Genomic DNA, 14,422 nt, shown 5'->3' on the forward strand with positions numbered 1-14,422 from the left:
TCATTCATAACAAAGAGGGAGCAGAAGTTTGATGATCTGGATGCACTGATATCATTGGTCTCTCTCCCACCTCTGACATTTTATGATTATGTGAATATATTCAAATATTGGCTAAGGAAGAACCAGTTGAACAGAGATCTATGAGGCCAGTGTGCAAGAACTGTTAGAATAACCTGAATGAGAAATGGAATAGAGAGAATTACATTTATCCTTTTAGGAACATTACCATGCCCAGGTGAGATAAATACTTTGATAAGTGGTTTAGTGTAGAGAGTAAAACCCCTAATAGGCAGGGCCATGTAATAGGTGTTTATTGAAATGTCTTCTTGTGAACCCAGGTCCAGGGACTTTTTTTGCTGCTGTTTTGGTGAGTCGGACCTGAGCTCCATTGTGTGGAACAGTATAGGAGAAATTGATTATTACCTCCTCTGGTTCTCCTCCTCCTTAGATTCTTAGTCCTCTACAGAGTCTCACGCTAAAGTAAATGTTGAGGAAAATGTTTAAATTTTTTTTATTATTTTGTTTAATGTTTATTTATTTTTGAGACAGAGAGAGACAGAGCATGAACGGGGGAGAGTCAGAGAGAGAGGGAGACACAGAATTCGAAGCAGGCTCCAGGCTCGGAGCTTTCAGCACAGAGCCCGACACGGGGCTCCAACTCACAGACCGTGAGATCATGACCTGAGCCAAAGTCGGAAGCTCAACCGACTGAGCCACCCAGGAGCCCTGAGGAAAATGTTTAAATAGTATCTGTTGAAAGAGGTGCAAAGTTGATTTCTGTCTTGTAACTTTTTGCATGTCCTCGCCCAATCTCAGGTATATGCACATAGCTCCTTAAAGGAAAGGTTGACACACTAGGCCAGTAGGGCAGGCGATGGGCTCAGATTCAGGAAATCAAGGGTCTTCTCTTACTTGCTCCATTTGTTCATTCTTTGGAGATGACCGGATATAATGTGATCCATGCTATAGATGTTCAAGCTTTGATAAGCTGTGTATCAGTAGAACATGGCAAGAATGCCAGAAGCTTAGGCTCTTGATCAACCTCAAAATGTTAGTTGTTGAATTTTCTTGGGCTTGGATCATTATTATACTTTAAAACGTGAATTCAACTTGAATATTAATGCCCTTAAAATAATATCTAAAGTTTTAATTTTATAGTGAAACGTGGTTTATTTTGACTAGGGCCCATCATCTGACTTGGTATCACCTCTGCTTTGATCATTGATATGGTTGTTATTTACACAGGAAAAGTTGCACAGTTTAGAAAAATCAAGGCAATGTGGCTTGCCTAAAGTCAGATCACTAAAGTCACTGACTGATAGAAAAAGACTACATGAGGGTCACATACTGATAAAAAAAAAAAAAATGCTAGTTTTATTTTTTTAAGGAGAATTGTAAACTACTGAATTATTTATTTTTTATTATTATTGTCTGCAAAGTAATAGCACCTCTTAGTCTGGATAAATTTGTACCGAAGAGTGAATCTGACCTTGTCTCAAAGATCCTCATTCCTTTTTAAAATACATTACCAAAGAGAATCGAAAACTGTACTTAGCTTGTATCTTCTTTATTTTTGATTGCAGCAAACTTGAAGAAGAAGAGAAGAAAAATAATAGCAAGGAAGGAAAGGAGAAAGTAGGGGCTGAGAAAGTGAAGAGAGAAGCAGTCCAGGTAGTTGTTCCAGGCCATCAGAGCCACATAACTGTTCCATTCTCTCCAGGCAAGCCTCCTGCTCCCACCTCCTTATCCCATGTCCTTAGTAACTTCTCAGACTGAGGACATGTATTGGATTCTCGTGTATAAGAAGATCCCTTCTTCCTATTCAGTTTATTCACTCCAAGTATGATTTAGTTGCTTGTGCATTTGAGAAGAAGTCAATCACCATTTTCTCCACTTACCATGTGAATTGTAGTATCCCAAAAAAGAAGCATATACAGATTGCTATCTTGTATGAATGCAAATCAATAGAGGCAGATTTCAAAGTTTTCTCCATATCTTTTTATATAAGGATGTTTAGTTCAAAACAAATAAAACAAAAAACAAAACAAAACAAATAAAACCTAAATTTTAATCCCAATTAATTATCTGTGAGATTTTGGGAAAATTACTTAACAGCATTTTTGAGCCTTGGGTTTACATTCTCACGTGATGATGATGATGATGGTGATGACTATTAATTATTTAGTTTCTGGCATATGTCATGTGATATAACAGTTTTATGTCTGATCTTTGTAATAACCATTCAAAGTATGTGATTGTTATCTGTATTTTATAGAAGAGGACTCAGAGGCTCAGATTAGAAGTTAGGAAATGTATATAGTTAAAAATTTGAGAGCTAGCAATTGGACCACAAGTTCTGGCTTGAATGCCCATGATGCGCCTTAGATTTTGCACTTTATCACCATTTGTATCATTTTTACAGGATGTGTCTCAGATCTTCATTGTTCCTCTCCTGTGTCCTTTTCTAATTTGGAAGACCTCACTCCTTAGTGTTCTCTCTGCTCTCATCTTTATTTCCTACAATCTACCCTTAACTCCAAAACCAAAGCAGTTTTGCAAAACATAAGGCAATCTGTGCCACCCATGGCTTCTAACTTACTCAGAGTAAGAACCAAGGCCCTTTTAGTGGCTTATAATTCCACCCATGATCTGACCTCCGCCACCTCTCAGGCCTCATTTCCTATTTTCTACCCATTGCTGCCCTTGTGCCAGCTCTACTGGCCACCTTGTTGTTTCTCGGACATCCCAAGCATTAATTCAAGGTATCCCATCTCATGGACTCAGTCACATTGTGGTTAAAGACCTGGGCTGAGACTGTCAGGGCTCAAATACTGGCTCTGTCTCCCCACCAATAAGGCAGACAGTTAACATTTTTGCATCTTAGTTTCTTCACTTATAAAATAATAAACTATCTTTATGTATATTATTTTTATGAAGTCCCAAGGAACTTACCCATATATAACAGCACATGTCTTAAGTCTTCAATATTATACACACAATGAACTTTACTTTCTATGTGGTTTTCCTCATACTCAGACATGATTGTCCTTGTCTTCTATTTGTCAAAATTCTGGCCACTTTCCATGGCTCGGAATAAGTATTAGCTGCTCTCCAAAGATTTTCCCCATTTATACAATATACTTAATAGCTCTATCATCTATTATGCCAGAAATTTTCCTTTATTTCTCAATTATCTCATTCTTTTTATTCCAAGTTATAGATGGTTCTATGCATTTTCTTCAAAGACTCTAAACACTCTGTATTTACTTTTTTTGATTGCTCTAATAGATTATCACAAACCTGGTGGCCTAAAGCAAAACAAACTTACTGTCTTTGGTTCTTTACATTAGAAGTCTGACCTGGGTCACAGTGAACTAAATCAAAGGGCTGGTAGGGCTCTGTTCCTTTCTGGAATCTCTAGGGGAGAATTTGTCTCTTTGCCTTTTCTTACTTCTAGAAGCCGTCCATGTCCCTTCCATTATCTTCAAAGCCAACAACATCACATCTCTGACTGCTGTTCTACAGTTGTATTTCCCTCTCCATCTCTTCTGTCTCACTCTTCCTATTGTTAAGGACTGACCCTTACAGTTACATTGGACATACCAGGATAATCCAGGAGAATCTCCCCATCTCAAGGTTCTTAACTTAATTACACCTGCAAAGTTCCTTTTGCCCTGTAAGGTAATATGATCACAGGCTCTGGGTGTTAGGACTTGGACAAATAGGAGGGATGGGAGCTGTTGTTCTGCCAACCACAAATTTTTTACAAAAAGAACAATAGATAATTCTTTCTTTCTTTACTTCTTTTTCTTTCTGTCTTTCTTTCTTTCTTTCTTTCTCTTTCTTTCTTTCTTTCTTTCTTTCTTATTTGTATATTTTTAGAGAGAGAGAGTGCAAGTGGAGAAGAGGGGCAGAGAGAGAGAGAAAGAGAATCTTAAGCGGGTTCCATGCTCAACATGGAGCATGATGTGGGGCTTGATCCCATGACCCTGGGATCATGACCTGAGCAGAAATTAAGAGTCTCAACTGACTGAGCCACTGAGGCACCCCTGCTCAATTCTTCTTTATGTGTCTCACAGTATCTAGCCCAGAATAATATTTGAGTTGAATTGAAGGTTTTCTAATGAACTAAGTAATAGTAATCTTATACTCCAGATAATGTGTGACCTTAAAAAGTCCCTAAAAAGCATCTTGGCTAATGTTGACCTTCTATATCACCGTTTTGATGTATCTGCTATGTTTGGGGGCGTTGTATCATAGGTTTTATAGGGGTAATGTAGAGGAAGTTTTCCAGTATTTAGTTACCTGATTCTTAAATCCACCGTCATTTGGCAGGAGCTGTGCAGTGAATACCGTAACTATGTGAGAAATGGACGACTTCCCTGCACCAGAGAGAACGACCCCATCGAAGGCCCAGATGGAAAAATGCATGGCAATACGTGCTCCATGTGTGAGGCCTTTTTGTGAGTAGAACCACAGCCACTGCTGCTGAGTGTGAGAGAAGATAGGCCTGGGACAGGCAAGGGAGGTGATTTTGAAGGTTTTCTCTAGGAGGTAGATATGGAAGCTATCTTTGCATTATTTTCAAGGATTTACAGTTAAAAAGCCATATCCTTAACACATTTCTTTGAGGTGTTCTCAGTGTTCTAAACTGTACTTGAATTGTTCCAGGGAGTACTATGTGCTAAGGGCAAAGTCCCCCAGAGTTAATGGCATACAAGGACTGAGAAATCTGTTCTCTGCTTACATACTACCATGAATAATCCAAAGATGTGATCGTTAGGTGGTAACAAATGGAACATTTGCTAACATCTAGTAAATATTTTCAAGCATCCTTATTGCTTTCTGGGGAGAAAAACCATATCTTTATTTTCCAGAAAACTGTAGTGGTAAATTTGTTTACTGGTTTGCTATGACATGTGTGTCTTATTCTTTAAGCAACATTAAACACAGAAAACAATATGGACAGGTGTGCGTTTACTCTCCTACTCCCAACTGAGTTGGTAGAGGTATGGAGGTAATGGGATATTTCTATCTAGAGAGAGTTCCCATTTAGGATAACATGTACTGGGTACTAGGAAAGATTCTTCTCCCTCCCCCTCCTGCAGCCAGCAAGAAGCAAAAGAAAAAGAAGAAGCTGAATCCAAAGCAAAAGCTAAGAGAGAAGCTGAAAAGGTAGTTGTCCTGGAAGTTTAATACCACACTAAAAGATGAGGTTTTGCAGTTTCTCTGTAAAAATAACATGCAATTACTGAAAGCCTGTGTCAGAGAACTCAAGGTTCATCGAGTCTAGGAATTGATACAATTTTCTTAAAGGATCAAATAGTAGATATTTTAGGTTGTGGCCATCCAGTCTCTGTCACAACTCTGCTGTTGTAGCTGTAAAGCAGCCGTAGATGATATGCAGACAAATGGGCATGGCTATGTTCCAATAAAACTTTATTTATTTAAGGAGGTGGTGGGCCAGATTTTGCTTACAGGCCATAGTTGGCAAACATATGATTTACTTCATTCCCGAGTTTTAAATGAAGGTTTAAAATCCAGAGAGAAGGAAGAACTTGCTTACAAAGGCAGTGGGACTATTGGTATCTGAATCCACATCTTCATATTTCAAAGTACTCACAGTTAAAAAATGGAAACAAAAGAATTGAAACCTAGACCTCTGGACACCAAATCTAGCATTACTCCTAATCCACCATGTAGTTTTCGATGACCACATTTGGTGAAATCAGTTGTTTTCCTTGCCTTACCTTTATTTCTGGTGACAGCATTTGGGGGAAAATAAAAATAATACATTGGGTGCACTAGGATATCTAGGATAACATTTTCTTGGCTTAAAAAAAAGACTGATTCCAAGTATATTTTTTCAAATTTGTGGTCATTTCCTTGCCCCCATCAAAAATGAGTCTTATGTGTGATTGCAGATTCAGTCTGGATTTGGGGGTTACACCTCAAGGAAAAAGGAAGAGAAACCTCTTTTTAAATCGTGTGTGTTTAGGGGAGGGTGGGTGATGGGTATTGAGGAGGGCACCTTTTGGGATGAGCACTGGGTGTTGTATGGAAACCAATTTGACAATAAACTTCATATATTGAAAAAGAAAAGAAAAATAAATAAATAAATCGTGTGTGTTTAGTAGGAATTGATTGAAAAATTCAATCGCCAGGAAAAAATATATCTATAGGTCATTTTTTATTGTTTCTAGGAAGCACTTAGTAGGAACCCAACAAAGTAATTTATAAGGAAATACCCCTACTCTTGCCCTTTCTCCTCCTTTAGGATACATGCAGTGAATTTCGGAGCCTTTTGCAAAATGGAAATCTTTTCTGCACACGAGAAAACGATCCCGTGCGTGGCCCAGATGGCAAGACCCACGGCAACAAGTGTGCCATGTGTAAAGCTGTCTTGTGAGTACACAAATGAAGCCCCTGCTGTGAGCTGGAAGATATGGTGGAAGGCAAAGAGCCAGGATAATAATATACATTGTGTTTGTCCTTTCTTTACATATAAAAGGAGCAAATTATTATCTGTAGAGCATTTTTAGGCAAATCTTCCTCTATAAAGGCCAAGATTTACACTTCTAGAAATAGACAATATATCTAGGTTGTTACATTCTCTCTTAGTTCTGGGGTAGAGCCTACCTATTAATAGATCACAACATCTTTCTTGGTAAAATTTTAGGTCCTTTGCTGTCAAATGGATCCCTTCTCTAGATTATAATTACCACTGGGAATATAATACACATATTTTGCTATCAGTCTAACTCTTCTACCTACATTTTTTAAAATATCACATTTTTCACAGAATGAAAATAAATTCTTTATACAAAGCTCAGAAGTACACATAAAATATTTAACTCATTTAATAGCCATTTACTGACTATCTACAATGTACAACATGAATAATGATTGTTCATAGATGGATTAAATAATCTTCTCAGAAATCATATAGTTGACTAAAGATTAGACATGGGTACAAGTTAATAAAATATGAAGGAGGAACTGCTAAATGAAAAATGATGTGTACAGTGTATTCTGGTACTTCAGGGAAGAGAGAGTTAATAGGAAGTTTTATAGGGGGAATAGAACTGGTCTTTATAATTTGGATAAGGTATGAACTGTACAGGAAGGAATGAGAGGGGCAGAGGGCAACAGCATGTGTAAAGCTCTGAAATTAAGAAAACAGTAATCTGAACAACAAAGAGCAAGTCATGTAGTTTAGTTAGAACTTAGCCACTTTGCTGGCTTTGAATGCCAGATCAAGGATTTTGAAGTCAATGCTATACATAGTGGGAAGCTGCTAACATTTTTCAGGTAAGAGAGTAAGTGGCATAAATATGGTTCCTTTGGGAAGATCCATACATAAACAATAAAAAGGGGGGGAAAGAGAAGGAAAAGACTAAGATTCAGAATGCTACTGGTGATGGTAGGGGTTTGCAGGAATCCAGGAGCCACTAGATCTCATCAGAGCCAGAGGAATAAGAGGGAAGGTGAATGGATCAACATGGGAGATGTGAAAACAGTGTCACAGTGTCAACAGCCATGGGGGCTGCGGGGAAGGGGACAGAGATGGCTCTAGTGTTTTCTTCTTCATGAATGGTAGAGAATCCAGGAGCAAGGACACATTTGGTGGAGGAGGTAGTTCTTGTTGGACCTCTTGAATATGAGGTGTTTGAGAAGAATCCAGCTGGAGAATCACAGTGAGCATTTAGGAAGTGGTAGTAAACCGCTCACGTGGCCTTGCTTGTGTTTGTGTACATGTTGGTTTTCCTCTACAGTAGTGAGAGCTCTTCTAGGCAGAAGGACTCCATGTAATTCGTCTTTCTATTTTCAAAGGAGGGCCTGCAACATGGTGGATGTTCAGTAAATGCTGGTGGATTCTGTACAAATCTATTTGGGTCACACGATGAGCAACTCACAGAAATGGGCTCTGCTCTCTGTAATCTGTTATTCCGTACTTCCCCCTTTCTAATTTCCAGCCAGAAAGAAGATGAAGAAAGAAAGAGAAAAGAAGAGGAAGATCAGAGAAACGCTGCGGGGCATAGTTCTCATGGTGGTGGCGGCGGAGGAGGGAAAGAGCAGGTGAGAGGACCTCTAATTTCCACGACCAGGGTGGACGCAAGTATCTGACAAGAGCACCATGGCAGAGCCTGGCATAAAGGGGAATGAATGTCAGGCTGAGTTTGAAAGCATTCTCTGAAGGACAGGGGAGTTTCCCCTTGAAACTGCAGGGTAATATCTCAGCAAATTTTAGTCTCTCTATGGCTCGTTTTGATTTCTTTAACCCTGGAAATAATTAACATGATGACCTCATCCCAGACTCCTGACCCCTTTTTATATAGTGTAGCTCTCAGGCCATTAATTGATCATAAGAGTGTTAGGTGGTATAAACATGGAGATAGTCCTCAGCAGCATCACATGCTCTTTATTTTCTTCTATTATTCTCTTTCCTTCGATAGGGTCACTTTTTCAGGGCATTTTTTCTGTTGAACCAAGGCAGCATAATATGGTGAAAGAGCATGGTTTTCAGAACCACATAGTTTAGGGGTAGACCCTGCAACCCATTATGCAGCATTGAATAAATTACTTCATGTCGCTGAACTCTAGCTTCCCTTATCTAGCAGTACTCTTACAGGGACAAAATAAAATAATTTAGGCAAGTTTTTAGCACATTTGCTGAGACATTTTTAAGAGTCAGAATGACAGTGTTGCCTATAAACCCAGTCCTTGGGCCTGTGAACACTACTGCATAAGATTACAGCTGCTTGATTTCACTTCTTACGACCTTCGGATATCAAGATCCTCTCTTTGCTTCCAGATCTGACACAGGCCTGACATATGTCTTTGATAAGTTCTGGCTATTCTGTTTTTCTATCTTTTCTCCTTAAGGAGGCTACATCCTCACTCTCAGGAATGAGGACTCAAAAGTCCCCTGTTTGTCTTCTCCACAGTTGTCTTGAGCCTGTCTTCCTTAGCATTTTGTATAACTTTGTACTTTCTTCCAGCAATTCTTTCTCCCTTCTGTCTACACCAGAGGTCAGCTTTTTTTTTCTTCTGTAAAAGGCCAGATAGCAAATATTTTAGGCATTGTGAGTCATATGGACTCTGTTTCTCTTATTCCATTCTGACATTATTGTGGGAAAGCAGCCATAAATACATCTAAATGAATGAGTTGAGGGTGTGTTTCCAGTTTTGATTTGTAAAACCCCCATATATAAGAACAGCTGCATAGATTAGTCTTATAGGCTATAGTTTGCCGACCCTTCATCTGTGCTATTAAATCCCAGCCAGCTTTATAATTTCCTTGTGTAGAACCTTAGAAGCAACATCATTAACTATGACAACTGACCTCTTAGAATATGGGTGATTCCAGTCCCTCTTTCTCTGTAGATAGCAGTGCTGGACATTGTAATAACAGAAACTCAAATCGTTTCATGAACTTAACAATGCAACAAACCAAGTAATCCAAGAGACCTACTCTCCTCTCCTTTTTCAGGACCAATGTGCAGAATTTCGGGGAAAGATGCAAAACGGAAAACTCACCTGTACTCGGGAGCGTGATCCTGTACGTGACGCTGATGGCAAGGCATACAACAATAAATGTACCATGTGTAAGGAGATACTGTAAGTACTTCTTTCAGCTGGCAGTCTCAAAGCTGAATGACTAGCTATTTCTCATTTACTTATAGCTCCCTCCTGAAAAATTGTTTTTGTTAATTCCCAAGTATTATCTCTTTCCCTTGTATCCCGTAAGAAACAATGAGCCTTAGCAATGGCAGCTAATCATTGTCTGATTCCTAGTCTGTTTTCTCTCATAATTCTGTGACCTGCAATTGCCATCATGATAGAGCATTTCTCTTTAGAACATATAATGCCTAAGTCCTGTGGAGAGTTCGCGAAGGTCATTTGGAATAGTTGACCAGCATAGTTTAAGAGGGTTGTTTCTTGCGGTGTGTGTGGAACACATTTATTGCATAATCCAGAGTGTTTCTTCTGTGTGTTTTCCCATGGTGAGTGTACTGAATTGGAGTGCTTTCTGATCCAACTCAGCCACTCTTGATTTGTGTTACTGGGTCAAGGAGCATAACCACCCTTGTACACGGAGATAGTTTTCTGGGTGACCTTGATAGGTACTCATAGTTTTAAAATTTGATGCATATATCATAATGCTATTAATTATGACACTTAATCAATATGAATTTAATAAGTATTTAATGCTTCTCCACACATACATCTTTTTCACCTTTCTCCTTGAAAAGAAATTACAGTCTTGTGATAGTGTAGGCCATGTGAGAAAATCTGATTAGTTCAAATGTTGCATTTTACAGATGAGAAAAACTGAAATTTTTCTTTTTTTAACTTTTTTATTTTGAGAGAGACAGAGACAGTGTGATTAGGGGACAGACAGAGCGGGGCTGGGAGAGAAAGAGGGAGAGAGAGAGAGAGAGAGAGAGACTCCCAAGCAGGCTCTGCACCATCACCACAGAGCCTAATGCGGGGCTTGAACTCACGAAACCGTGAGATCATCACCTGAGCCGAAGAGTCAGACACTTAACCGACTGAGCCACCCAGGCGCCCCTGAAATTTTTTTAACTTCAGGGTCTCATGGGGAAGTGAACTTCAGAGCCAAAATCAGAATCCAGTTCCTCTGAATACTAGCCTAATATTTATTCACATTACGAAAATTTGTTAATAGAAGCAGGGCAGTAGAGTAGAGCAGTGCTAGGGTTTTAGCATCAGATAATTGCAGCTTCATGTTCTGGACAGGTTATTCCACTTTCCTAGGCTTCCATCTGCTCATATTTATAATGGTGGTAGAGGCAACAATAATCATCATAGCCACTAGTGTCTGTTTTGAAAGGTAAATGAAAAGAACCAGGTAAAACTCTCTACACAGTGCCTTGCACAAAGAAGGCATTCAATAAATGTGAATTGTCACTATTAATACCATCAGTAGTGTCCAGTAAATAATAGGCATCAGCATGAATAGTAATAAATAATAACTAATGTTATGATTTCCTGCACTACACTGTGTTGTCCTTTTGCACAACTTGTACTTTGCAGATATGACTAACATAACTGAGAGAGCATTTCACTTAGGACTTTGCTTCTTTTTGCCACATATATTAATAGATAATTTTGTTAAGGAACAAATGACGATTCTCCAATGCAAAAAATGTATAAGATAAAATTTTGCCAATGTAATAATTGTCATCTATACTATAAGATACTCATCTGGAGTATTTAACAAAACACAACATACATGGAATATTTTTTACAATCTTTAGAAATCACTCATCTGACAATGAATGGTTTTTGACTGTCTGCATTGTAATAGGCACTGGTCATGGACAAGCATTCTTCATGTGAACAAGACAAAGTTCCTGCCATGTAATTATAATGTAATATAGAACAGACAAGTTATAAATAAATAAACAAATAACTACATAGCACAGGGCTAGATGGTAATAAGGAAAATAAAGCAGAGTAAGGCAACATAAAGGGATTGCAGTTGCTGCTTTATTTATGGTGTTCAGGGAAAGCCTGGCGTGTGAGGGACACCTGTAAAGAGTAAGTGAAGTGAACCATGTGGACATCTAGAGGAAGAAAGTTTCAGGCAGAGCAAGAACCAGTGAAAACTTTTGAAGATGTAAAATTACCAAGCTGAAAAACAGAAAGGAGGTCATCATGTCTCAAAATTATTGCATAGAAGATTGCAGAAAATGAGTATGGGGACATTAAATAAGGCTTTTTTAGGCCAAGAGAAGGATATTGGATTTTATTCCATGTGTGATCAGAGGTCACTGGAGGCTTTTGATCAGAGCCATGATTATCCCTCGAGTGGCATTAAACTGAATCATTACAGTACCCTCTTCATCCAATAGTACTTGATTAAAATTTCATGATTTTATATTTGTTTGAATCTTCAGGATCTATTTTACTGCCACTTCCCTATTTCTTATACATGCAAAGGGAACTCCCTAAAAAGAATATATATATGTATATATGTTATATACATACATACACATGTTGTTCTGTGTACAACACCAAATGAAACTTGGAAAGAAAAGTAAATGTACTAGATCTTGAGCCAACTGCATCAGAATGACCTGGCTTGTTGAAAATCAGGCTACAGAGTCCCAGTCTAGATCTTGTCAGTAAACCTGTTGGGATAGTCAGTGGATCTGAATTTTTAAAAGTTTCACAGGTGTTTCTTAATGTGCATGAAAACTTAGAGACCACTGGCATAAATATTTTATCAGAAAAGAGTTTAAAAAAAAAAAAAACATGATCCTAAGGTATTTTCTAGATTACTTATCTTCTTTCTATCTTGGGTTCCATACTTTAAAAACTAATACCCTAATGGGTTGATCTACAAGTCAAGGCACTAGACTGGTGAATTGGTGAGGTATTAAAAACCAAGACATAGCATGAAAAGATGAGGACACTGGGCCTGAGACTTGAAACTTGCCTCTAAATATCTGATGAGTTAATATCGAGAAGAGCTAATGGGTTCAGCAAACTTGTTCTGTGTTGTCCTGGGATTGTGAAAACCAAAGGACGAAAGTTAAAGGTAAATTTGGACACAAATAAAGGAGACTTTGAAATTACTTGAGTTTGTCTACCTAGAATACCTATCTACCCTATAGACCCTGTGATGAGGAAGCTTCTTAATAACCAAGCTGACTCTCAGCTTTGAGGATGCACAGAGATTCTCTGTGAAGGAAATGTAGGATATGAACTCAAAGGCTCCTTCCAAACCTGAGTTTCTACTAACAGGATGACTATTGACTCTTGTCTCTTCCAGAGAAAGAGAAGCAGAGGAAAATAAGCACTCTGACTATAGATCAAATGAGACTCAATCAGCATCAGAAAAGGTGAGTCACTAACTAGATTTTGATAAAAACGGTCTTTCTGTAAGTCAACACTTGGCTATCAAAAATACAGAAAGAGAATGTCAATGTTGCCAACTAAGATCTTTGCCCTAAGAAGGTCAGAAGCCATCATAAACGTCAGTATTGCTGATAACTTGTTCAGTGTGGAAATTTCATGCCAAACGGAAATCTTTCAGTCTAACACATTACAAAGCACTTTTATAAATCGTAGTTTATTTAATTCTCTCAACAACCTGATCAAATACATTTTTTTAACCTTATTTTATAGATGGGGAGAATGAGGCTCAGCTGCTGTAACAAATTGCTATCGACAGTGGCTTGAAACAGCACAGATGCATTATCTTATATTTCTGGAGTTCAGAAGTCCTAACTGGATCTCACACTGTGTTAAAACTAAGGTGTCAGTAGGGCTGCGTTTCTTTGTGGAGGCTGTAGAGAAGATCTGTTTCGTTGCCTTTTCTAACTTCTGGAGGCTTCCTGCATTGGCTCATGGCCACCTTTAAACTTAGCGGTGTCCACTTGAATCATTTTCATGCGGCATCACTCTGATATTGACTTCCCTGCCTCCCTCTTTCACTCCTGAGAACCTTTGTGATCACTCTGAGCCACACAGATAATTTAGGATAATCTGTCACCATTTTAAGGTCTGCTGATTAGCAATCTTAATTCTATCTTCCACCTTAATTTTTCCTTGCCATGTAAGGTAGCATATTTATAGGTTCCAGGAATTAGAATCTGGTCATGTTTGTAGGTCATTTATATTGCCTCCCAGCAAGGTTAAGTGGCTTCCTGACTCTTGAGTCAAAATCTTCAGACTTTCAAGCCCAATCAAATACTATGGGCTTTCCTTATTTTTCCTTATTTTCATCTTTCCTTATTTTTAGGATACGTGTGATGAGTTTAGAAGCCAAATGAAAAATGGGCAACTTATCTGTACCCGAGAAAGTGACCCTGTTCGGGGTCCAGATGGCAAAACACACGGCAATAAATGTGCCATGTGTAAGGACAAACTGTGAGTATTTTTCAAAAATGGGGCTTTAATTGTGAATATTACAGTATAATAACTGTTTCTCCTTTCTCATCAGTTTGAGAAAATGACTTTTTTTTTTAAAACAGATCAGGGCACCTGGGTGGCTTAGTCAGTTAAGCATCTGACTTTGACTCAGGTAATGATTTTGTGGTTCGTAAGTTCGAGGCCTGCATCAGGCTCTGTGCTAACAGCTCAAGGCCTGAAGCTTGCTTCGGGTTCCATGAGTCTCTCTTTCTGCTCCTTCTCTACTCATGCTCTGTTTATCTCTCTCTCTCAAAAATAAATAAACATTAAAAAAATGTTTTTTAATGAAAAAATAAAACAGATCTAATTATTAATGAGGTGTTTGTTCACTCTGGCTGAAATGTTTTTGTTTTTTTTTTCCCCCATTTTTTTCTTCAAGGGAAAGGGAAGCAGCTGAAAAAAAAAAGAAAGAGGAGGACAACATGAGAAACGCAGGGGAAAAGAGCAATGAAAACCAGGTAGTGCGTGTTAGACA

General features: G+C 38.5%; 1 protein-coding gene across 1 annotated transcript in view; it reads left to right on the forward strand.

Annotated features, from left to right (window-relative positions):
- Positions 1-14,422, forward strand: part of SPINK5 (serine peptidase inhibitor Kazal type 5) — a 74,566-nt gene that overhangs the window by 44,482 nt on the left and 15,662 nt on the right. The window contains exons 18-26 of the mRNA XM_049648878.1: positions 1,584-1,671; positions 4,336-4,463; positions 5,109-5,175; positions 6,278-6,405; positions 7,977-8,079; positions 9,494-9,621; positions 12,806-12,875; positions 13,778-13,905; positions 14,327-14,405. Coding sequence (XP_049504835.1) covers positions 1,584-1,671; positions 4,336-4,463; positions 5,109-5,175; positions 6,278-6,405; positions 7,977-8,079; positions 9,494-9,621; positions 12,806-12,875; positions 13,778-13,905; positions 14,327-14,405 — 919 coding nt within the window. The remainder of the gene's footprint in view (positions 1-1,583; positions 1,672-4,335; positions 4,464-5,108; positions 5,176-6,277; positions 6,406-7,976; positions 8,080-9,493; positions 9,622-12,805; positions 12,876-13,777; positions 13,906-14,326; positions 14,406-14,422) is intronic.

Source organism: Panthera uncia (genome assembly GCF_023721935.1).
Source record: "Panthera uncia isolate 11264 chromosome A1 unlocalized genomic scaffold, Puncia_PCG_1.0 HiC_scaffold_17, whole genome shotgun sequence".
In the NCBI taxonomy this organism is placed as follows: Eukaryota; Metazoa; Chordata; class Mammalia; order Carnivora; family Felidae; genus Panthera; species Panthera uncia.